This window comes from Crinia signifera, chromosome 2 (assembly GCF_055691185.1).
Source record: "Crinia signifera chromosome 2, ASM5569118v1, whole genome shotgun sequence".
Taxonomy (NCBI): domain Eukaryota; kingdom Metazoa; phylum Chordata; class Amphibia; order Anura; family Myobatrachidae; genus Crinia; species Crinia signifera.
Window position 1 is genome coordinate 336850866 of NC_139218.1, and position 26044 is coordinate 336876909.

General features: G+C 44.4%; 1 protein-coding gene across 1 annotated transcript in view; it reads left to right on the plus strand.

Annotated features, from left to right (window-relative positions):
• Positions 1-26044, plus strand: part of RAPGEF3 (Rap guanine nucleotide exchange factor 3) — a 116158-nt gene that overhangs the window by 65867 nt on the left and 24247 nt on the right. Inside the window, exons 4-14 of the mRNA XM_083169512.1 lie at positions 2456-2577; positions 5175-5352; positions 5992-6076; positions 10071-10131; positions 12885-12961; positions 14973-15119; positions 15495-15610; positions 17973-18061; positions 19588-19666; positions 22146-22296; positions 23569-23651. Coding sequence (XP_083025638.1) covers positions 2456-2577; positions 5175-5352; positions 5992-6076; positions 10071-10131; positions 12885-12961; positions 14973-15119; positions 15495-15610; positions 17973-18061; positions 19588-19666; positions 22146-22296; positions 23569-23651 — 1188 coding nt within the window. The remainder of the gene's footprint in view (positions 1-2455; positions 2578-5174; positions 5353-5991; positions 6077-10070; positions 10132-12884; positions 12962-14972; positions 15120-15494; positions 15611-17972; positions 18062-19587; positions 19667-22145; positions 22297-23568; positions 23652-26044) is intronic.

The window sequence follows — 26044 nt, forward strand, 5'->3', positions numbered from 1 at the left end:
TGGGTGCTGTGGGCAACATGACCTCTGCATTTTTTAGAGGCTTTAGTAATTTTACCACTATGAGCCTGACTTATATTATATATGTGGGCCACCAGCCATGGGCTCTGGGTGCTCAGTAGCCTCATTCAGCAATATGGGGGTTAAAATTAATAAAATATCCCCTGCCAAATTCTTGGGGGTTCATCAAGGCCCTTCTTGTGTCCTGTTTTCTGGGTTTTTACTGCATTTTTAAATGTAATAAAGCCCCATCCGGCAGGGCTTCCCTGTGGGGGGTTATGCCAGCTCTAGCTGGGGTAACCTCAAAGAACAATATGGCTTCTCTCCGAAGGGCTGTAGTTTACTCTTAAGCATAAGTTATCACTTTGACAATAGTGGATTCTGTAAAAATGAACCATATTTTGTATGTGTTTATATAGCAAACATACTGTAGATAGGTATCTCCAATGGTCTAGGCCAGCACTGATGTGAATGGTCAGGTTTTTTCAGTTAGCAATATGTGTAAGCTGTATAAACCTCACAGTAATGTAAATTACCCCATGTAGTGATCATAAGCTATTAACAATGATGTAACTAGTGCCATCTAGTGGTCATATGCACTTATTAACAATGATGTATCTAGCACCATCTAGTGGCCATAAGCACTTGATAACAATGAGTGCTTATAGACCCATCTAGTGGTCATAATACTGTAACTTAGGTTTAGTAATAAAACTACATTGTAGTTCTTTGAATACAGTGTGTAAATGCAGAAAAGTGGTGCTAATAAATGGCTTTTCTGCACTTACCCACTATAGTAAAATAACTTCCATGGGGTCATATGGATTGATCCCATAGTGTTCAGAAAAGGCTGCTGTTTGACGCGCACCTCATTCTCCTTAGCTTCTTTTAAATACATTATACTGTAGTTCTGACTTGTATGTAAATTGATCCTTTAAAAAATATAAAATATGCAGTGATCCACTAACTTAATGTATTTGAAATAATCTTATTCAGTATGAGGGGTATTCAATTCCCTGATGGCGAGTTATATTCACTGTGAATACCTGCGAGGTGCAGCGAATCCTTTTTAGGATTCGCTGCACATTCGCCACGTTCCGGAGCCAGCGGGCTCCGGTATTCAACGTGTCAGGGGCTCGCTGCCCCTGACAGGCGAATATGAGCTCCTGCGGCGAATGCCGCAGGGAGCCTGAGGAGGGTGCCAGGCAGAGAGATGGAAGTCTCTCTGCCTGCCCCTGAACGTTTGAGGGGGGCAGGTGGGCTCCCCAGCTGCCAGGCAGCACAGGCTGCCCCCCCGGGGGTGCCAGCAGGGGGCCGCGTATATTCACTATACCCGATCGTAACATCGGGTGCAGTGAATATATGAATATGTAATGAGCGGCTCGGCTCCGGCGCCCCCTGCTGGCTGCTGTGTAAAAAAAAATATATATATATTTTTGTTAAAATTAAATATATATTCATGTGCTTACAGCACATGAATAAAAATAGCATGCCCCTCCTCAGAATAAAATTCCTGATTTTTAGACACCAAATGTAAAAAACAAAACACTTTATTTTAGAAGTTCACATTCCACTTCACCATAAAAAGATAGCGATTGCTACTCGGTGAATCATGGCGAAAAAAACCTTGAAATGTATTCGCCATGTGGTCATTGAATAGGGTGATTCACCGTTTTTGTCAAAAATTCGCCAAACAGCACAAATTCGCCATAAAAACATGGCGAATCAGGCTCATTGAATACCGCCCATCGACGGCGAGAAGTGCCGATAACTCACCGTCAGTGAATTCAACTCACTCCCCCGAGGCGAGGTTCACTCGCCGTCTGCCTCTTCGCCTGTTCCCTGAGGCGAGGTGGAAGCAGCGAGTGAGGCCATTAAAATGAAGAGACTCACCACGAAATGCGGCGAACCCCGCTGTTTAAGATGATCCTCACCAGCCTTTCATGGCAAGGATTCAGCACAAACATTGAATATGGCGAGTATCGTTTATTTTGCCGGCAGCATTGAATACGGCTCTGTATATTTACATATGGTGAACTGGGTTTAATTTGTTGTTGAATAGCCAATTGAACTTGTGTTGAGAAACTTAAGCTGGGTACACACTGGGCAATATGCCGTTCGGTCGGATGTATTTGACAGGCATACAGCATGATGATGCTATTCGTGCTCCCAGCTCCTGTGGTCACATGTGACAATGCTACTTTTAATGTGCTGCCCATCACACCTAGCAACATCTCTGGTGACACCATGCATGTTAATGAAGGACAGTACAGTGCGTGTTCCGTCCTTCATTAACATCACTCCTGTGCTACAGCTGATCTGGGCTGATGGATTTGTCGGAACAATTCCCCATCGCTCATGTGTGTACCCAGCTTTACAGTAACGATCACATCATATCTTCCCAGGTAGATGTGCTGTATTTACCTGTACTAATGTTTTGTGTCTCTATAACTCACAGGCAATGCTGTTCGGGAAAGGAGCTGGTGGACTGGTTATTTAGCATCAGCCATGGACTTCAGATGCGCAGTCAGGCAGTAGGAATATGGCAGGTGCTGGTGGATGAAGGAGCTTTGGTGCATGGTATTACTATTTTTATCTTCATTTGAACACTTTGATTGCTAGAAAGTATATTGTCACTCTGGGCCTTATTCTAGTTCACTCTTAGTGGCAGATTCCTTCTCAAATGGACAAAACCATGTGCACTGCAGGTGGGGCAGATGTAACATGTGCAGAGAGAATTAGATTTGAGTGGGGTTTTTCTTCAAAGTGAGATCTATATTGCAGTGTAGAAATAAAGCAGTCAGTATTTACCCTGCACCGAAACAAAATAACTCACCCAAATCTAATTCTATCTGCACCTGTAACATCTGCCCCCCTGCAGTGCACATGGTTTTGTCCATCTGAGAAGGAATTTGCCTCTAAGAGTGAACTAGAATAAGGCCCATCGTGCATTGCGGCAGCATCTGCTGTTATTAGAGTATGGATGAAAGCGAACGCTTAAGAAATGTATGAGCAGAACCCTGGAATGAGGTATACATGCCTAGTACGAGGCGTAACTTCCTGGTTCCACGCACACAAGAGCTTCCATAACATCCTTCCGATGTTTAACTAGATTGCTGCCAAAACACTTTCGTCCCACCCAGCCACAGGAAGTCTAGGGGGTTTATAAGAAAATGCCAAACAGTGATTAGTTTGTCAATTTACTAGCGTATCCTAGCAACAGAGATAACTGTTGTTTTTAAGGATTGTGTGGCGGTATTGGTGTATACTATTAAAATAATGAAATTATTAGGAATATGGCTATGTTTTGCAGACACCTGCTAATCAATCTGTTCAAAGAACAGTATAGGTATAGTGTTTTTTTTATACATATACAGTAGCTGCATATGTTTAAATGTTTTGACTGTACTGACTATCTATGGACCTAATCCAGGGATGAAAGTAAATCTGATATTTATGTACATTTGCTATGATACTGGATCTGCTAATGCGCAACATGTGCACCTTCAGGCTTCAGTGTCACTTCAAGTGCCCCAAATGATACAGAATGATTGATACGCTGCTGGCATTTGGGGGGCAGTGATGGGGAGGTTGCAGGCAGCAGTACCAAAAGGGTGGCCTCCTGAAGCATGGGCTGGGGCCATGGATGCAGCTTTAAATCAGGTTACTCAGATAAATTTTATCAACACAGATTATCCATTGATGCATTCGCAGATGCAGCAGCAGCTCGGCAAGAGGCCTCTACTTACAGAAGACGCCTCCTGTGACATTAGCATAAGTCTGGCATCCGCTGCAGCAGTCACTGGGAAAATGGTGCATTGGCCATTTTCCCAGCATGTTGCACATGTGCAGTAGGGGAATAGGCAGTACAATGGCTGACGCCCATCTTCCCGGACTCTTGCGCATGTGCAGTAGAGTCTAGCACAGTGCTAAAGTCTACTAGCTATGTCACTAGGGAGAAGCAGGCAAGAGAGAGTGGAGGGATCCAGGACGGAGAATGCACATGGGACTGAGACGTACATGGGCCTCCTCCTCTCTTAACACTGAGTGCCAAGTGAATTTGTCAAAATAGGTGTGAAAATTGTCAGGCAACCAATTCTATTCATCATAATTACCTGTAATGTATACCTTGTATAGGAAATATAGGGTGACATTTAATAGGATGCGATTTTTAGTAACATTTTGAAATCGCCCCGGACTCTTGGACCAGTGTCCACAGCCTGGCGTCCACTGCCCACGGATGCCGGTGAGAGCCCTGAGCTTCAGCCCTGGACGGGTGAAGCCTGGGGGGGGACCCCTTTATTGGGGGGTTCCCACTCCTCCAGGTACCCCGTCCAAGGCTGATCAGCCACAGTGCTCATGTTTCGGCTGGGGGACCTTATGTAAAAAGTGTCCCCCGGCTGTGGCATGACACCGCGGGGGACCCCTATGCTTTTTGTCCCCGTATTTTTGGAACCAGGTCCGGCTCAATGAGCCCGGGGCTGGTTATGCTCAGGAGGGGGGACCCCACGCCATTTAAAGAAAAAAACTTTTACACATTTTTTAAGACAGGACCATGCACAGATCTCAATGATCTGTGCAGGGTTCTGGCCAATTCGCCTGTCAGAACCTTTTCTGCATGTGTGGCAATTTTTAGACACATTTTCCCCGAATTTGCATCTCATTAAATATGCGAATTGTATACTTTTCCATGGGAAAACATCTGGATGTGAGTTCCTTCGTGACTAAAAATTGCACTTTCAGAATGTGCGATTTCGCAGCAAAAAAAAACGTTTTTGCCGTTTTTACCATCTCATTAAATATGTGAATTTGGGAAAAAGTGTGATTTCAGCCGTTTTTTGCCTAAAATTTGCACAAATCACACTTTCGCATCTCATTAAATGTCACCCATAATCTTTTTTTTTTTTTTACACATTTTTATTTGAATTTATATAACAAATGTGAGCAACGCTGGCATTTTTAGTGGATATTTTGGACATTACTTTCAGAGATGTTGTCACTCACACTGCATCCATCTCTAAATCAGGTCGATAGTTTTTAGAGTACAGAAAATCCAGGAAGGTACCGGATAGAGAGCCCTGGATATTATCCGTACAATGATCAAATCCAGGGCATATTCATTTACAATGCCGAGCACAGCGTAAGGAATATCAAAACATGAATTCATCTTGTTGCAGTGAGACAAGAACCAAACTTCCAAGATAAAGATTCACAGTTTTACAGATTCCTTAAAGCTGAGGTGTTCCTAGAGCCAGCGCTGAGCGACCGCGATACTGACGATGAACTGCAGGAGTCACTGGTGTTCCTCGCACAGCTTGGGCCAGCAGCTTTACTCACAATGATCCTACGCAAGCCGTAAGTTCCCATCATCCTCTCAGGCGGACCCAACAGCGATGAACATACAGCATGATACAAATTGCTCATCTGATCCCACATACACAATGCCCACAACATTGTATTATTCTGTAACATTGCAGTATATGCTATATTGAAGCCATATTTTAACATTTCATATAGATCATTGTGCACAATATCAATAGTATTTTCAGATTCTTAATTTTAATAAGTTACAGTGAACCCATCATATACAATAAGCAGGGGCATACATTTTTTCTACAGAAGCAATAATCAGCTGATCAATTCACTTGTACTAGCGGGAGTGATGTCATGGGTTCCTAACATGTTGATTGGCTGATTTTTCTATAAGCCCACAGCAGGCTGCCTCAGTTCCATAAAGCCACCCAGCTCCTCACTGGTGTATCCATACCTACTGTACAAGCATCTGAGTGACACAATAGGCATTACTGTATTTCTGCCATGTCTTAGTATAAGGTGATGGCAAGGTGAGCAGTATCTCAGAGGTGAAAATTTTTTAGTAGAAATGTTTTTGTGTAATAGGAGAACACTCAGAGCAGATCACTATTTTCTTAGTAAACCTCTGTTGTATTATATTATTGCTAATATATGTCCGCTGTTTATTTTACTGGGTTTCAGTCCATGTCAGCGAACTGAAGAAGAACTGGAGGTGATATTCGAAGAATTGTTACATATTAAATCAGTCTCTCATCTCTCCAACTCGGTCAGTATTCATGTCTAGTCAAAGTTGCTAGCACACTGGTCTGTAATATTATATAATAATGATGTCATTGGTTCTACTCAACTCCTAGAACAGCAGCAGTACACATAAGCATAACTGTAAGTCCTAACTCAAAGGCGCCACTAGCCATGGTGACACCTGGAGTCCCGAAAAGACTCCACTCGTCACTAAAAAAGGAGCTTTGCAATAGGGGTATACCTTCTCAGGAAGGGCGCATGTACATACGGTCCGGCCCCCGTTTTCATTGCTTTATGGGTCCCAGAGATGCTGTGCTGCCCCAGAGACTAAGGGCGAAATTTACTTAAGTCCTGTACACACGGGGTGATATATTGCTGAGCGATATATCGCTCAGGTACTTGTGTAATATCACGGCGCCCCCGATATGTGATCGCGCGATTTTTCATCGCATCGCATGCCATACACCCGATGCACTGCGATGCGATGCGATTTTAGCCCCCTATGCGATGATAAATTGTATAAGCACCCTAATGGGTGCTTACAATGTTAAATGCACCCCCACGCCACCCCCTAGTATTAACGTGAACCCGAAGCGTGGCGAGCGCTGCGAGCCCACGAGGGGCGGCGGTACGCGTCCTCCGACCTTTTCATACCCCAACTATCCACGTCGGCGTGGAGTTGTTTTTATAAAGTGTGGCGAGCGCAGCAAGCCACCGAACCCGAAGCGCGGTGGGCGGGCGCGTATACCTGTGAAGTTATGCGCATCCCCTCGCGGGGCTCGCTGCGCTTGCCGCGCTTCGGGCTCGGTGGCTCGCTGCGCTCGCCACACTTTATAATATCAACTCCACGCCGACGTGGATAGTGGGGGTATGAAAAGGTCGGAGGACGTGTACCGCCGCCCCTTGCGGGCTCGCTGCGCTCGCCACGCTTCGGGTTCACGTTTATACTGGGGGGTGGCGTGGGGGTGCATTTAACATTGTAAGCACCCATTAGGGTGCTTATACAAGTTATAATCGCATCCCATCGCATTGTATGGCATTGTATGCCATATACAATGCCATACAGTTTTAAAATTGTATGACATTGGGGAACATTGCGCGATATCGCATCGCATACCATCCCATGCCTTATGGTCTGCGATGCGATGAACGCCGTGATACTACACAAGTACCATCGCTCACACTGAGCGATATATCGCTAGGTGTCCCGTTTGCATCAGCGACCAGAGATGGTTGCTGATGAAAAAGAAACTGCCGGGGGAGCCTGGCAGTGGAAATCAGCTGGTCACTACGGGCAGAAAACGGGAGCGCGCACCCGGCGATTTATCGCAAGTGCACACTCCCATCGCTGGCAATATGGTCGCTCAGCGACCATATTGCCAGCGATATTTGCAATAATCGCCCCGTGTGTACGCACCTTAAGATGTGTATTCTACTTCACATGTGATGTTGCTATGGGCAACCAATCAGATCCTGTCTACTATCTTCTAGAGTGCTGAATAAATAAGAAGTAGTTTCTGAATGGTTGCCCATAGCAACATCACATGTGAAGTAGAATACACATCTTAGTACATTTATTTCTGCAGTGCCAGCTCCTGCATATGACAGGAGTCAGGTGCTGCACGTAATGTTTCAGTGCAGCACCTGGCTCCAGTCACTGCGGAGGAGCCAGTATTTTAGTGTCAACCCTCTGTTGGTCACAGATGGGAGCATCCTGTACCCCTGCTTTCGAGAGAGATAAAATAAACTTGCCCATAGCAACTAATCTGATTCTAGCTAATATTAATCTAGCACAAACTACGAAATGACAATTAGAAGGTGTTTGGTTGCTATGGGCAACTTCTTCATTTTAAATCTCTCAAAGGTATGAAACATCTCCCCTTAGTTACACACCAGCAAAACAGAGAATGCTGTGGCCTTATGGTCTTTTGGTTCTGCCAACACCTTTCTTCATGAGATACGGTCATTCGGTCGACCCTATTAAGGTCAACATGCATTGGTTCGACCGCTGAAGGTCAACAGTCCTTGGGTTCACACTTGGTATATGTCGACATGGCTAAGGTCGACAGGGTTGGAAGGTTGACACAAGCATTAGGTCGACAATGGCAAGGTCAACAGTCAAAAAGTTGACATGATTATTTCACTTTTTTTTTAAGCCAACATGTGCCAACAGGCGGTATTTTATGCCCTACCATCCACCTTTTGACTGTCGACTTTTCCATTGTCGACCTAATGCTTGTGTCGAGCTTCAAACCCTGTCGACCTTAGCCATGTCGACCGCTACCTTTTTGATCGCTGGCTGTACGCAAGTTGATTTAAAGGAAACCAGCATTTGTGGGTGGTAACCAAGTATCAGGGTAACGCAGGCATGCCCAGGTGTGGTCAGGGAAGGTGTATGACGTCAGCACCAGCACCGAACAGCCTGTTTCTATTGCAGCCACTGAGTAAGTCTTGGGCTAGACTGCACACACTGGAAAAATTGTTCAATGTTGAGGATCTTGCGAATGGATTTGCATCTAATCACCGATCCAGCTTGTTGTTTTTTTTGGCAAGCTGTGCTAAGTGATCTGCAGTCTTGCATGGGGTGGGATTTCGCTGTGGCTGGGTTGCATATACCATCAGGCATGAATAACCCCTATTGTCAATATGTGTGAACTCAAATAAAACCATTTATGGCACTTAGCATCCAGTTCAAATGACAGACTCTGGCGTGTATGTACTAAGACTTGGAGAGAGATACAGTGTAAGGGGATAAAGTACCAGCCAACCAGCTCATTACTGTCATGTTTCAGACTGGGTTTAAAAAATGACAGTAAGGAGCTGATTGGCTGGTACTTTATCTTCATCCACTTTATCCCTCTCCAAGTTAAGCACATACCGTAGACCAGGGCTGGGCAATTGCGGCCCTCCAGATGTTGAGGAACTACACATCCCAGGATGCTTTGCATTAGTTTTGCTATGTGGCCATGCTGAAACTGATGCAAGGCATGCTGGGATGTGTAGTTCCTCAACATCTGGAGGGCCGCAATTGCCCAGCCCTGCTGTAGACCTTTCTGTCCATTTAAGTGCAACTTATAGCTGTAACATTATATGTTGACATACAATGAGGTTTCACTGACCCCCCCACTATGCACGCCACGCCGAAGCGTGTCGAGCGCAGCGAGCCCCGCGAGGGGCGGTGAAACGCGTCCTCCCGACCTTTTCATACCCCCACTATCCATGTCGGCGTGGAGTTGATTTTATATAGTGTGCAAGCCACCGCGCCCGAAGCGTGGCGAGCGGACGCGGAATACATGTAAAGTAATCTGTGTCCCCTCGCGGGGCTTGCTGCGCTCGCCATGCTTTGGGCGCGGTGGCTCGCTGCGCTCGCCACACTTTATGAAATCGACTCCACGCAGACGTGGATAGTGGGGGTATGAAAAGGTCGGGAGGACGCGTTCCACCGCCGCTCGCCACGCTTCGGGGTGGCGTGGATAGTGGGGGGGGGTCATTGAAACCTCATTGTATGTCATACAAGTATATAGCTAATGGCATGGCATCACACCCTATAAAATCTCATGCAATTTTTCGGGAGGTGCAATGCAATGCAATCCCCTAGGGCCAACAGTAGAATAACAGCAGTGAATAAATTACATAAAAAAATTGCATCGCATGGAACTATAATGGCCCATGAGATGCAATGCGATTTTGCTACGGAGAATAGCCCTGTACGCTTACAGCATACTGGGCGCCCTGCTAGGAAACAAGTACCGAATAAACTATATTATAATTTAATATTTTGGGTGAAATTTAATAGGATGAGAGATTCAGAAAGTGAGAGATTTAGTAAGAAATCTTCAGTTTTTTTTAAAGCGGCAATCATTGACACTGCAATATAAAACTGGTTTCGTAGTGTAAATGATTGCCGCTCTAAAAAAAACTGGCGATTTCTTACCAAATCACTCACTTTCTGAATCTTTCATCCTATTACATTTCACCCAATGATATCCTAATAATTAACTTTGTGTTTTGCTTTTCAGGTGAAGAAGGAATTAGCATCTGTGCTGGTGTTTGAATCTCATGCAAAAGCTGGAACAGTGTGTAAGTGTTTCCTGGGTTTTATTTAGTTACAGAAAAATATCATTTTGTTTAAATAACTCATATTAAATCAGTGAGCGTTGCAATAAGTAATACAGTGCACTAATCATCATGTCTCCTAAAGTGGTGGTGTACACAGGTGCTCAAACGCTCATATAAGGCCATAGGGCTGATGCAAGTGCCACCAACAGTGGTACGCAAGGCCCCCATACACTATGCACTTTGGGCCAGGTTTCAATCGCTTCGGATTTCACCCGCTTTGGGATTTGGGCTGTGAAATCGGCCCAAATCGCATGTGTAGACATCCCGTCCAACCCGATGCGCGCTCCTGTGCGCATCAGATTGGAGTAGGGAGGTCGGACCGGAATCTGTGGCGGGGGACGCAGAGAAGTGGCTGGCGGGGGGGGGGGGGGGTGCTGCAAGCCTACCAGAAAGTCAGGCAGGGGAAGCCAGGCAGCGCACACAGAGGCGGCAGGCGGGGGACGTCAGTGAACCGGCGAGGGGAACAAAGAGCCAGGCAGGAAGAGCAAAAAAACAATACAAATGAATGGGAAACCAGTCATTGTCTGAGAGAGCTCTCAGCCAATCAGTGGCTCCCCATTTATTTGTATGGGCTTTTTTTTCTCGCAGCTTGGCTCCCTGCTCTTCCTGCTGCCCCCTGCTCCCTCCACCTGCAGCTTCCCGGGAGTTGCATGTGATAAATCGCATACGAATTATCACATGCAAGTGCCTAATCGTGTGTGATCCCTCCCGGGGAGCTGCCTTAAGGCCGCACCAGTCTGTATCACTGTGTGAACAGTCGCTGACAGTGGACATCTCAGTCCACTGTCAGGACACACGGATGCACGAAAGGGAAAGACTTTGTAGCAACATATGCAGGAACTCACATGACGGGTTGCCGCAAATAGAAGCAGCTGGCGGCCATTCTGCGTCCATCTCTCAACAGACCCTAAGTGACAGATTGAATGGGTGACATGTTATATAGTACAGACGGTGTAATGGTTAGCATTACTGCCTCACAGCACTCCCATAATCCAAAAATATACTGTAGGTTACTTGGCTCCCAACAAAATTAACCCTTAGAATGTCTGTGTGTGCGTGTACTTGTGGTAGGGAATATAGATTGTAAGCTCCACTGGGGCAGGGACTAATGTGAATGTTCAACTATACTCTGTAAAGCGCTGCAGAATATGTGTGCGCTTTATAAGAAACTGTTAATACATAAATAATAGTACGGATAAAACACAACAAATTCTAAGACATGAAACAGTACTTGCCTAGTTTACAGAATAGCCCCAATTCCATGTCATCAGGGAAGGGGAAATGTGGGATAACAAAATGTTACTGTTTTTATATAAAAACAACAAATGCACAAATCATTGGAACAATACTGTTATACATTGCAGATAATATAAAGAAAATAAGTATTGCTCTTCCAAATAAAATAGCTAAAATTAAGTCTACAAAAGAAAAAGTCCTATGGCGTCCTATGATATCACCCAGAGGCGTAACTAGACATTCATAGGCCCCATAGCAAAAGTTTGTATGGGCCCCCTATTTAGCAACTGTTGGTAATAAATGAATATAGCACATATACCTTAGACTGTAAAGATGGGCCCCCTTCAGCTCTGGGCCCCATAGCAGTTGCACCCCTTGCACCAATGGTAGTTACGCCTTTGATATCACCTGGGCTGGTACCAGAGCATTACAGACAGAAAATGGTAATAACATTCAAATAAGCCCAATGGGAGCGGAGCTATGATGAATGGCAACACCTCACCTTCTTCCCCTCCCCCTCCAGAGGCCCAGATAAAATGTCAGATAATGTAACATATAGTTCGATGCTTCACTCCAACAACCCAGAAAATGACTATTCCTATAGTAAGTGCAGATCCAAATATTTTACAAGATTAATGGAATTGATTAAATATAATTCAATAATTAGCCCATCTAAGTAAGATCATATATATTGACACTGGTCAGTAGACATTGGTGTCTTCTTTTTCCTCTATTAGGCCCTTATTCTGGTTCGGACGGTACGGCCCGCGTGCGGCCGTACCGCCGATGTTTTTATTCTGCACATGCGCAGAGGTCAATCTGCGCATGTGCAGCCCCCTTCGCCGCAGACGTATTTCGTCCGCCGCAAAGGGGGCGTATAGGGGCGTGAGGGGCTTCAGACCCTCATTTCCCTATGTGTACGCCCCGCGTTTTATGGGCGTTCCCATGCAAACGCGGGGCGTATGCATGGTAATGAGGGTATGACGCAACTCATGGGGGCGGAAAGCTGACGTCGCCGGATGTCAGCTCTCAGCCCCCATACAAGCTAGCACACGGACGATTGTCCGTGTGGTCTCAGCTTGCGGGAGCTGCTGGGGCGTGCGGACCTGCCTTCGATGGTCGACGACCATCGAATGCAGGGGGCAGCTCCCACCATGGTGGAGGCGTACGCCTCCACCATTTTTATGCGGATCGCCAGCCGTCCGTGTACGGACGGCCGTGGCGATCCGTCTCGTGGGCGGGGATTGGTTTGTGCGGCCAGAGCACCGTGTGCGGCTCTGGCCGCACCAACCAGAATAAGGGCCACAATATGTTTTAAGTGAAATATTATAACAGATTAAGTTATTAATTCTTCAAACACTTCTTATGACCAATGGTTTTATTACTGTTATGCCTGATTGGTATTGTCTTGAGCTGTTGATATCTACTTGGATAATTTATAGGTTTCTATGGTGATCATTTGTTTTTGTACTTTGCAGTATTTAGCCAAGGTGATAAAGGCACTTCTTGGTACATTATATGGAAAGGTTCAGTGAATGTGGTTACCCATGGCAAGGTATGTCTCACTTCATTACACATCTCAGGGATCTAAGTAGAACTTTGCGTCTCCATAGCAAGTTTTCAAAGAGCCCCGCCAATGCTTTGAGAGAGTCAACTGTCCATTGTATTCCTCACAGCAACACCCTAGCTATCTGTATGCTCTGGAGTAGTGTCCTAGTTCTTTTTATGCCGCATAGTAGTAGTGCCCTAGTTCTAGTAGGGTCTTAGATTTTTTTATGCCTCGTAGTAGTGCAATAGTTTCATTTATGCCCCATAGTAGTGACCTAATTATTATTTTTATGTACCATAGTAGGGTCTTACTAGGTTCTTTTTATGCCCCGTAGTGGTATCCTTGCTCTTTTTATACCCCATAGTAGTGTCTTAGGGCCTTATTCCGGTTCATTCTTATAGGCAAATTCCTTCTTAGATGGACAAAACCATGTGCGCTGCAGGTGGGGCAGATATAACATATGCAGATAGAATTAGATTTGGGTCGAGTTTTTCTTCAAAGTGAGATCTATATTGCAGTGTAGAAATAAAGCAGTCAGTATTTTCTCTGCACAGAAACAAAATAACTCACCCAAATCTAATTCTCTCTGCACATGTTACATCTGCCCCACCTGCAGTGCACATGGTTTTGTCCATTTGAGAAGGAATTTGCCTCTAAGAGTGAACCAGAATAAGGCCCTTAGTTCTTTGTATGTTTGTAGATGTGCCCTAGTTCATTTTATGCGCAGAAAGTGTGTCTTGGTTATTGTTATGCTCCGTAGTAGCACCCTATTTCTTTTTTTGCCCCATAATAGTGCTCTAATACTTTTATACCTCAAAAGTAATGCCCAAACTCTTTTATACCCATTAACAGTACCCTAGAACTTTTTATGCCCCCCATTCACAATAAACCACACCGTTCCATCACTTCATTATGTGTCGCATTGTAGTTCCCTCCATTTACATTCTACTGTCTTAAATATAGTCTACTGTATTAAATACAATGGGAGAAATGGAATACGCCATTGGAAAATATGAATCAGTCAAATACGACTGATTAGTAAATCTTCCTCTGGAATATGAATTTGCACAAGGCTTAAACAGCATATGCAGTAGTATCCATTCGTATCAAGAATACGAATATGATTTTTCGTTTTCGTATTCTTATAAAAATTTTCCCCAATGTCACCTATTATCATGTCATTTTTCAGTGATGCCAATGTGAGCTCAGGGCAGGAGAGGTGGGCCCATAAAGTGGGCCCCTTAAGCATCTGGCCACCACAGCAGTGGCACCTTCTGCACCCTATATACTTATGCCCCCCATTTTCTTCTTCTTCACTTACTTACTGTACACTTTGCTTAATTGATAACTTGATTAAGAAGTAAATTGCATTGGCTTTACTCTGTGTTTCATGGATTAAAAGGAGATAGAGGTGATAGAACTGTAGTGTTTATGTTGGTGGATATTGGGGGTTATTCCGGTTGACTTGCTCAGATGCAAATTCACACCCTTGTGAGTCCACCAGAATCCGCCCTGTGAATGGCAGGCTGCCCGCCCCCCATTCACACTCTGTGCACGTTCGCACAGCCTGCAAATGGATTTTTTACATAAACATCCATTCGCAGGCCGGGGGGGAACTCCACATCTTTTGATGGTCGCAGACTGGGCGGGCACTTACGTCACCAGGCGATTACCATGGGAACCCCCAGCATTTTCCTGGGAATGCCCATAAAATGCTGGGCGTTCCCTTGGGCGAGTACCCCGGCCCGCCACCCCACACCAACCCCACCCACCGCCCGCATTGTTGGTGCGTGTACCACGCAAACAGTCTGTTTGCAGTGGCCGAATGCACCTGGCGTATGCAGAAGCGCAGAACTGCGGCTGCGCTTGCGCATACAGCAAACATCGGCCCCCGTGCGAACGAACGTCCGCTGCGCACGGACCTGAATAAGGTCCATTGTGTATGTGGGTGTTCCCAGGCATTGTATAATGTGTGGATAAATGCTTCCCAGCCTCATACTGACGATCTCTGTAATAGGGGCTGGTCACTACACTTCATGAAGGAGATGACTTTGGGGAGCTGGCTCTCGTGAATGATGCCCCGAGAGCTGCCACCATCGTATTACGAGAGGACAACTGTAACTTTCTAAGAGTGGACAAACATGACTTCAATCGGATTCTTCGGGTTAGTAAATATATAAAATCATGTTCATAAATGTAAGAACCATAACTGCTATATATCATCCATGTTATTTTACCACATACTGTATGTAAATATAATAGTCTGGGGCAGATGTATTAAGCCTGGAGAAGAGATAAACTGGAGATTAAGTGGAGATAAAGTGAAAGGAGATAAAGCACCAGCCAATGAACGGTGTTTAAAAATGACAGTTGGGAGGTGATTGGCTGGTGCTTTATCTCCTTTTACCTTATCTCCACTTTATCTCCAGTTTATCTCTTCTCCAGGCTCAATACATCTGCCCCAGAATGAGTAAAGAAATAATACTACTTATTACTTACATATACATACAGAATGTACAGTGTATGATCTTGTCTACAGGACGTAGAGGCTAACACAGTGCGTCTGAAGGAACATGGCAAGGTTGTATTGGTCTTGGAAAAAATCCCTCAAGTGTCTGGGAATAACCTGCATACATCATTACCTGGCAATAACAAGTGAGTCTATGACACAACTGCGGATATTATCAATGATTGGAGAGAGATAAATACCAGCCAATCACCTTCTAACTATCATATTATAGGCAGTGTTTGACAAATGACTGTTATGATATGATTGTAACTTTATCTCTCTACTGTATTACTCTCCAAGGCTTAGTACATCTCCCCTTTTGTTTGAAAAATTATGCTTGGTACTTTGGGGCAAATGTACGTGCCTTGGAGTGTAATAAAGTGAAGAGAAATAAAGTACCAGTCAATAATCTTCAATCATGTCATGTTAGAGGTTGTGTTTGAAAAATGACAGTTAAGAGCTGATTGGCTGGTACTTTATCTCCACCTTATCCAGGGGTGAATTTAGGTGTTAAGCCACCCCAAGGCACACATTTTCTGGCTGTCCCCCCCCCCCCCAGGTTTCCATTTTCCTTGTGTGGACCTTCCGTTGGTGGTGTAGTGGATGTAGTGCGCCTTGAGCTCCTCTGTCTCCTGATTGTTGGTGGTATAGTGGTACTCTGATGCATGGGGAGGCATCCACTGTACTGCACACTGTACTTCCGGGTTCCGCAGTGCGAACAGCCACAGCACACCTGGCTCGATGCCAGGCGGCTGGGTGCTAAGACAGCGCACTGCGCGTCCACGTCACCTTCCTCGGCTCTGCCTCAACTTACACAGACTTTCAGCCGAGCCAGTATCGTCACTGTGACTCCCTCTTTCAGTCTAGTGTGGGCCTGGTTACTCTAATTTAGCTGCCCTTAATAGGTGCCGCCCCTAGGCCCGTGCCTCATGGACCTAGTGGCAAATCCTGACCTTATCACTCTCCAAAGATTAGTACAGTATAGCTTCCCCTTTATTTATCTCCACTGTATCTGTTTCCAAGCTTTTAGAAATCTTTCCATATACATGTATATAGACTGTTGATTATATTTTTAGTCTAGAACAGTAATAAACTCACCATCGGGTATCTTTATGCATACACTTTAATGAACTTAACTTTAAACAACTTAACATTATCAAACTTAACACTAGAATAAAGACACAGACACAAGTGCTGGCGTTTCAAAACTGAATGTCCAATTTATTGATTGACAGCTATGATCTGACAATAAATGGTGGCGGCACAAAAGAACGGTCATAGAAAAGAGGGGGAAAGATCACCACACGTCATTCACACAACGTTGGTGATCAACTCTCCCATTGCAACCCACCCGTGCAGATGGTGTAGCCCATCCCCTGTCCAGGGGCATTGGGCTAATGACATATCGATGTCGGGAGAGCGCACCCATTATTTACATACAATTGCATATAAACAAGGACCATTCTTTACCGCCAAAGCTAGGCCCTAAGCCGCAGCACCACCACCACTAAAAACGCTCAGCACCACTAACCTAACCAACGAAACAAATCCTCCCTAAAAATGGCCATGCCCTCCGACCTATAAAGGCTGTCCCACTGAAATATAATGCCATCATGGCGGATGATCGCCCCCACCATTCGCTAACAAGTATCACTGCACCGCAACATTCACCTTTTAAGGGCGTCATCCAGGCTAGGACCAGACCTCGTATTCCTCCATACCCGCCTGGGTATCATTGAGGACCAAACCAACTGACAACCTGGCAATGACTGCACAATAATATGCAGGTACTTAATGATAATGGACTGCAGCTCCAGTCCGTACACTGACCCAGGTCATTGCCACCAAATCAACACCTCAGGGACCCCAAAGTCCCACAATGCCGTCAATAGCAGCTCCTGCAATGAGCTCCAGCACATCCCTCTCACCAAACCAACTGACCCTATGGGCCTGAGGGAGCACACTAGAATCCAAGACCAAACGTCCATAGCATGCAACACTCACATCCATACCAGAGAGGAGGAAAGAAGAGGACCATGGCCGACCAGACCTTGAGGCACAAACACAAAAACCCCCAGAGTAAACTAGCAGGTATGCCATATCAGATTGTAATTAGGCCGAATTGTGCCCCCGGGGGAAAGTGAACCACCTCAAGACCCCCGCAGTAGGTCAACGAGTACTTATGCGTCCAGTGGACCATGGTCATGCAGAGTGACAGACAACCCCGGCCGAATGTATCTGCGGAATGCTGCAGAGTGCCATCGACCAAGAGAATGAATCTCTGATTCGGAATGGCCCGCCGCAGCAGCAGGTGTGGCCGCCCCGATCCGAAAGGAGTGTGTTACAAACAACTCTCTCACCTCCAGTACATAGTTATGCCTGTGTTTTGCTTTCTGAACAAATATTAAAATATATGGAACTTGATTCATCTCTGTCATTGAATTGGTTTTGTTATGTGAGTAATATATAGTTAGACGTCAGTCTAATGCCGATCTCCATGCTTTGTAGGTACACAGTTATGTCTGGAACAGCTGATAAAATCCTGGAACATTTGCTGGAGACCATGAAGTTGGATTCAACTCTCAATAACTCAGAAGGTAGGGACACAACCCATACACTTTAGGTGACATATATTAATAATGATGGTGGGATAACATCTGCCCCACCTGCAGTGCACATGGTTTTGTCCATTAGCAAACCAAATGTGCTTTGCGAGTGAACCTAAATCAGGCGTAGTGTTTCTTTGTTCGGGCCCTACTTATCAATAAATTCTGTTCTTACCTTAAAATATATCAAATGCATCCTTATCACTGAGGTAAAAATATATATCTCCATGAAACAAACCCAATGGTATGCTCTTTGTGAAATCTCAGATCCTCTTGTGAGCATCAATCCTTGATTAGTTGTGAAATGTCATGATATGAATTTATTCCTCATTTTCTTTTCTCTTATATCAGTAGAATATATGATATACGAGGCTGGATCAATAAGTACCTGTGTTAAGAATGAAGACTAAAACTTTTCACAAAATTTTGTATTTATTTTTCAACATAATCTCCTTTCACGGCAATGCACTTTTCCCAATGTCCCTGCGATTTCTTTAAACCCTCTAAAAAATACGATTTGTCAAACTCACGTAGGCTTCTGTCCCGACGATGGCCTCCTTGTTTGAACTGAATGTTTTTTCCGCGAGCCACGTTTTCAGATAAGGGAATGGAAAGAAGTCTCAGGGCGCCAAGTACGGTGGATGCGGCAACAATTCATAGAGCAATTCATGCAATTTGGCCGCAACAATTCCGGATGAGGGAGCTGGTGCATTGTCGTGGTGAGAAAAAAATCCTAACCTATGAATCAATCTGAAATTTGGTATGGCGTTGTTTGAAAGATGGTAGTAATACCAACTTTTCTCAGCAACGCCACCTGTCTTCAAACACAGGTACTTATTGATGCCCCCTGTACTGTCTGTAATGGATTGTATTTGAAACTGTACACATAGCCCGTTATATTTCATTTGTCTGTCAACAAGAAATGCATAAGATTGAATGGTGTTTCAACAAAACTTTATAATAAAAAAAATGAAAATGCTGTTTCCGCTTATGTAAGAGAAGAATTAGAATGAACTAAAAAGGACGCAGCCCTCACACAGCAGCCATCCCCATTTTGTGTGTGTGTGTGTGTGGGGGGGGGGGGGGGGTGTCAGTATATAATGTGATCTGCCAGGTGTTGCTTCTCAGTCTTGCTTGTTTACTTCAGTTAATTGCTCGGCCGGGTACGAAACTGGAAGCGATCGTGGGTCTTAATTTTGGGGGGTTTGGTTCATTATAAATATTCCCCTTTGTGTAAAGTAGGTGAACTGATGATACAATTCAGGACCATACTTTAGTTAACTTCAGGAGGTCTTACTTCACACCCAAAGCTTACCAAAAAGTATGTTCCATGAAAACCACTCCTTGTGTATAGAGCATTTGTTTCCTAATGGTTACCCCATTTAGGGTTGGATTTCTGCTATCAATTTGAAATAGTGAAACTTCTTACTGTGAGATGCACAGAAGTTCCAGGATAGTTTTGGAATAACATACATTCAAAAAGTTTTAAATGTTTTATCCTTTTTTTGTTCACCCAGACTCCTTTGCTGTTGAATTCCTCTTGACGCACAGTGTGTTTATGCCAACAAACCAGCTGTGCCAAGCACTGCTCCATCAGTATCCTTAAAAATATATATATTGAAATCTGCTGCAACAGAAAATTGACAGAAACCCAAGATACATGATGTTAGTGGAGGGATTTAGTTCCCATATATGATCGATTAAATGTAACTATGGGCCTAATTCAGACCTGATCGCAGGGCTGCTGATTTTTGGAGCACTGCAATCAGGTATACGCCACCCCGCCAAAGTAAAATCCCGCCCCATGCAAACCTGTGAATTGCTTAGCACGGCTTGCGAAAATTAGCTTGATCAGCGATTAGCTGCTCATCCATACGCAAGATGGTCACCATCGAATGTAGGGTAGAACTTACTTGGCGGCTGCAATAGAAACAGGCTGTTCGGTTCCGAAGCAGAAATCACATGACTCCGCTAAAACCCTTGAGCACATCTGCGTTTTCCCTGACACTCTCAGAAAATGGTCGGATATTATCCCCTCAAGCGCCGGCTTTCTGTCAATCAAAAAAAGTAACATGATTTTATCACAGGATGACCTCACGCATACGATCTAGGGGCCATATGCGTGCCCTGTCTATCGGTAATTGCCTGGCCTGCAAATTGACAGCTGTGCGATCAGGTCTGAATTAGGCCCTCTGAAACACAGCTAGACAGCACAAACCTAAAGCATATTAATATTTGCTTGTGATTGAAAAGCGCGAGAAAAAATAAAAAGCTGGAATACACACACGGGCCCTTATTCTGGTTCACTCGCAAAGGAAATTCCTTCTCTGTAGGGGGGGGGGGGGGGGGGCAGATGTAACATGTGCAGAGAGATTTACATTTGGTGAGTTATTTTGTTTCTGTGCAGGGAAACACTGCAATATAGATCTCACTTCAAAGTAAAACCCCACCCAAATCTAACTCTCTCTGCACAAGTTACATCTGCCCAACCTGCACTGCACATGGTTTTGTCCATTTAAGAAGGAATTTGCCTTTGCGAGTGAACCAGAATAAGGGCCAAGGTCCACATGACAAAAGTTAAAAGTTGCAACACATACATTTTTATTTTAAAAAGTCAAGTCAGTTTTTCAAACTCATCGGATTTCTCTGTTTGTAAACACACTCAAATACCTCATCCTTGATTCCCATGGTTTGGAAAACACAATTCCCTCTTACCTCTACAGGTTACAGAATGTTATATATGCCTCCCAAACATCCTACTTCAGTGGGACAGCCTCAATCTCAGGGGACTGCCCCACGATCAGGACGTTCTTCCCAATCCAGTGGTAGATTGGTAGGTATTTACATAAAACACAGTGGGTGGGATTCTCGGGATGCAGTTAAAATCCCGGCGGTCGGGATCCCAGCGTTCAGAATCCCGACGCCGGAATCCCGACCGCCGAAATCCAGACACTTTCTCACTCCGTGGGTGTCCACGACACCCTCGGAGGGAGAATAAATTAGTGTGCCGAGCGTAGCGAGGCACCGGGCCCGCTGCATGGTGAACGCAGCGAGCCGGCAAGGGGGGGGCGATCCACGTCCCCCTCTTGTCGGGATTTCGGCGTCGGGATTTTGAACGCCGGGATCCCGACCGCCGGGATTTCATACTGAATCCGGGATTCTCTAATACCTCCCGCAGCACATCGCCGGCACTCACAGTTTTAATAATCGCATATGCAGTAACATATGCGATTATTAACGCAAAAGCGATGACCGGCGATGTGCTGCGGGTCCCCCCTCCCGCCCTGAACCCTCACATGGCTGTGTGAGGGCTCCTTTTTCTTCTCCCTGCACCCGGAAGCTGTGCAGGGAGGAGGAGATCACTGGTCTGGGCAGCACAGCAGGAGGCTGCCCTGACACAGGTGAGGGAGGGCATCGCAGATCTGCGGGGGGCGCGTGGGCGGCAGGGGACATGAAGGGAAGCCCATAGGCTTCCATGGGGTTACGCCATATAGAACTGGCGTAACCCCCCGCAGTGAAGCCCCGGCGGTGGGGCTTTGCTGCATATGAAAATGCCGTAAAAACCCCGAAAACTGGGTTTTTACGGCATTTTCAGTTTGGTGAATCTCGCCCAATAAATGATTTTGTTTATGTGGGAAACACCAACAGGAAGCATGATGTCTCCAGAGTGATGTAGCTGCACAACCTTGCTGAATTGCCCACTGGCCGATGTTGGTAGCTGTGTAGCTATATAATTATTAATAAAGAAAGGGAAGCAAGTAACAGAGGCAGAATCATGGATAATGGTGTGAGGAGGTAGATAGAGCAGCAAACCACAACCTATTTAGTAATGAGAAGAGCAGGGTCTCCCAACAGCACTGACTAATTATATGACAGTCTAGCAAATTTTCGCTGTGTTAGGATTGTGTTATGATACATCACTAGATATGTATTCCTGTATACCGTTTGTTTTTATTAGCTAGTAGTACATCATAATATTAAAACAGAGATCACAAACAAACTTTATATGAAGCGTCTGTAATGTAACGTGAGAGAGTATCTCTTTTTATGGTCACTGACCTTAACAGCGTTTCAGGTTCAGTGTGGAGGAATCTGAAGTGACGGGGCCTGAGAAGGCCACATACTCACTTCACAAGAGGCAGAATATTGTGCGACTCGTCAGTCTGTGGGTGGAACTCTACGGGAGGCTTCTGGAGGCTGATCCAAGTGCTCAAAGCTTTCTAGAGGTGAGCAATTATGGTATTGTATGTGTACGCATAGCTTAGTAATGCTGGTTACACATGGGGGTAATACTGGTGATGATAACCTAAAGCACTGTAGAGAAGGCCTTTGCCAAATGTCTAGAGGAGGGATTAGAATTTTGTCATTGAGTTCACCCCTCCAAACAGTAGGTGTCATTATAAATCCCACAGCAATGCTTTTAGGTACTATTCATCCTTTTCAACAGTAACTGTGCTCTTTATAACCATGCAAATAATAGAAAATTGGATTCTTCCTATTATCTTATAGAATGTACTTAATTAATGTGTACTAGAAGCTGTGTAGTTGCTATGTAGGATATGTATGTGTGACTGTAACCAGGAAACAAAAGGCTGTATTGTAGACAGAAAAGACCATTTCAGACCACAGAATATGTGATGATGTGCTGTGAATTTGTGCTGCCCCGCCCATTAAATCCAGCCAATCAAACTCAGCCCATGACTCTTACTCATAGGAGTGTGTGCAGGTTCAGGTTAATTCCCCCCCCCCCCCCCCCCCCCCACCTGCAGTATGGTACTTTCCTGAATTACATTTGTAAAGAAAAGAAATAGTGAGAAACTCTCACACATTTAAGCAGTAATTTATTTGCAGGGTGAATATACAATAATTCAGTACTATACACAGTGTTCTAGTTTGGTTTATTACAGACACAAATACTTCTCATCTCAGGAAACTCCTGTCCCTCCCCCAAATCCCGGATACCATGGAACGGGAAGTAATGGAGTCTCTATACCTGATGCCTTACAGGCTCCCAGGAGAGCCCCGCTAACTGTGGAGCATGGGAAAGTGTCCATCTCTCCAGGGACAGAATGAGAACAAATGGTTTACATATAGTATTACTGGATAAGTATAATACAATGGGACAATATCAGGCAATCTTGTCAGTAAATCAGGATCCATACTACAACTTCTGTCAAAATGGCTACTAGTTATGAGAGAAAATAAAATCAGTTTGATTTACATGAATGAGTGTGAGTAAATATAGAGCCATTACATCTTGACATGATTAATAGGCGTCACAATTTGTTGGAAAATGAGTTTATCAAGAGAACACAACAGATGTGCTCATATTTTGTTACTGATCAGATTATAGGTGAAATGCTATTCATTAAAGGTACTTTCTGAGGTGATTTACTTTGCTCGCCCCGGTTACTAAGAGCGACTACTACTGCATGCTACAAGAGTAAGATAGAGGCTACATAATGACATTTGGACGCTTTTCCTCCTTTATTTACCAGAAAGTCTCAGAATATGTCAGCAGAGACCCCCGTCTGCTCGCTTGCTTGAAGGAAAATCTTCAGGATCGACGGAAGAACAGAACGTAAGAGTACTATTTTAGCTATTTCCTAGCCCCGCCAGCCCAGGAAGGGAGATCTGAGTGTGCACAGGGTATCATCGTGTAGAGAAGGCATGTCCAAACTATGGCCCTCCAGCTGTTGTGAAACTATAAGTCCCATCATGCTTTGCCACAGTTTTGCTATTAGGGAACGCTTAAGCTATTGCAAGGCATGCTGGGATGTGTATTTTCACAGCAGCTGGAGGGCCATAGTTTGGACATGCCTGGTGTAGAGACATTTGTGATCATTTACTGTTACAATTATAACATAATTCTAGATTAAAATAAAATATTTTTGAAAATGAGCAATTGCTAAAAGTAAGCAAGAAGTGAATGCAATCACCTTTCTTTGTAGCTGTAATGGTTTGGACTGCCCTGTTGTAGTGGAATGCCAGCATTTTTTGGGGTTTAGGTGTGATAGGGATGGCCATCAGCCATTGATGATTTTATAATCATCTTTTATAATCATCGACGGTCATGGCCAATGTAGAATACTTTTACCATCAATGGAGAAGAACCAGATGATTCCCTCCATCGATTGTGCAGCCTAACCTTTTTTTTTCAAAGGTGTTGGGGCACAGAGCATATCTCGGCCCCACAAAGCCCCACCCTCATGTTTTGATTGGCCCACGGATCAGTCAGCAAAAGTAGTGGGAGTCTTATGGACAGGACCAGGGGTGTGTGTGTGTTTCTAATTACCCGAGCTCTGGGGTGGCCTTGTCATTAGGAAATCTATTTTTAATTGGTTCTGTGTCCATTCTCTTTGGCCCTGGACAAGACCAGTACAAGCCAAGCAAGAACCCGTAATAGTGGTGTAACTTACCTTACTTTAGGATTTAGGAAGATGCAGTACCTTAGTGTCACTCTGAGAAATAACTGACCAATTTGATTAAGCAATGTTACATTAATTTATCAAAAGCTGTGAAATACAGTTTCAGTTATGAATAATAGTCATAAGCTAAGGGCAATTTAACAGAAAACTGCCCAGTCCATAGCCATCGTTTTCTAGTTTTTGCCAAAAGAGCAGAATATGCATACTGACCACTATCAGAACTGAAGTGATCAGCAGGGATAGATTAGCCTGTAGTCAATGAGATCAGGAAAATATTCACAGCAGCACAGACTATTTCAGGAGATGAGAGCATGTTAATTCTCTACGAGGCTGTAACCTATCCACTCATGCGATCATAGAAGTGAGGACATTATCTGACATCCATTATAATTGCTTTCATTGTACAGTATATATGATAAAGTAAAGCTGCTTTAATGGAACAAATTCCAATTTTCCACCATTGATGTATCTAATCAATCTCTTTTCTGAATTGTGGTTTTTCATTTTGCAAAACAGGATACAAATGTTTCCCTCAGCAACCATAACTAACTTGCAAGGAATTCACAGTCATAGAATACCATAATAAATACTACAGCAATAGTCTGGCTGCAGCCTTCATGATATATAAGCAGTAACAGGACAACATGAATCAAAGGCTGGAGCAGCCTTCATTAAAGCATTTCTCTTAATTTATTTGTTTACTTACAGTTATTTATATAGCACACACATATTCTACAGCACTTACAGATCATATTTGGCCATTCACATCAGTCCATTGGTGGATCCAGAGGGGGGGGGGTTAATGGCCCCCTAGCATTATGGGGCTGTGATTACTATCCCTGCTGTTTGTATTACCCGTATGGCAGCTTTACCAGGCCCAAAGATCTTAAGCTGGCCATGAATGAGAGCAAATGACAGTTGGCCATTTGCTTTGAAATGCTGGAAAACTGCCAAAAACGGTCACTCAGATATTACCAGGTTTTTGTTCCAACCAGCCAGATCTGACAATGAATCTGTAGTTGTATGGCCAGCTTTATATTGATTATGCTGTCTGCTACCGTCTTAATTTATTGAGTGCTGATGAGATTCCTGGGCAGTGGCTGCTGTGCTGTGAGTCAGGATTAATTTCTAAACTGCCACCCCTGAAAGAAAATTCTAGATCCACCCCTGCATTTTACCCCATGCTTTTATATCCCTCCTTTTATCCCTATAGATTGTAAACTTGCAAGTAGGGCCCCCCTACCTCTATATCGGTCTGTTACTGCCCAGGTTGTTTTATCACAGTTGTTTCCAAGTGTAAAGTACAATTTAATATGCTGCGTTATATAAGAAACAGTAAATAAATAAGACACAAGGCCAATAATAATAGGGTGTGAGAATCAAAAAGTAGGCATTGTGGGCCAGATGCACTAAGCTTTAAAAGTGATAAAATTCATAGGGATAAACAACCAACCAATCAGCTCCTACCTGACATTTTTCAAACACAGTCTGTAACATGACTGGTAGGAGCTGATTGACTGTCTGTTTACCGCTCTCCATCTTATCA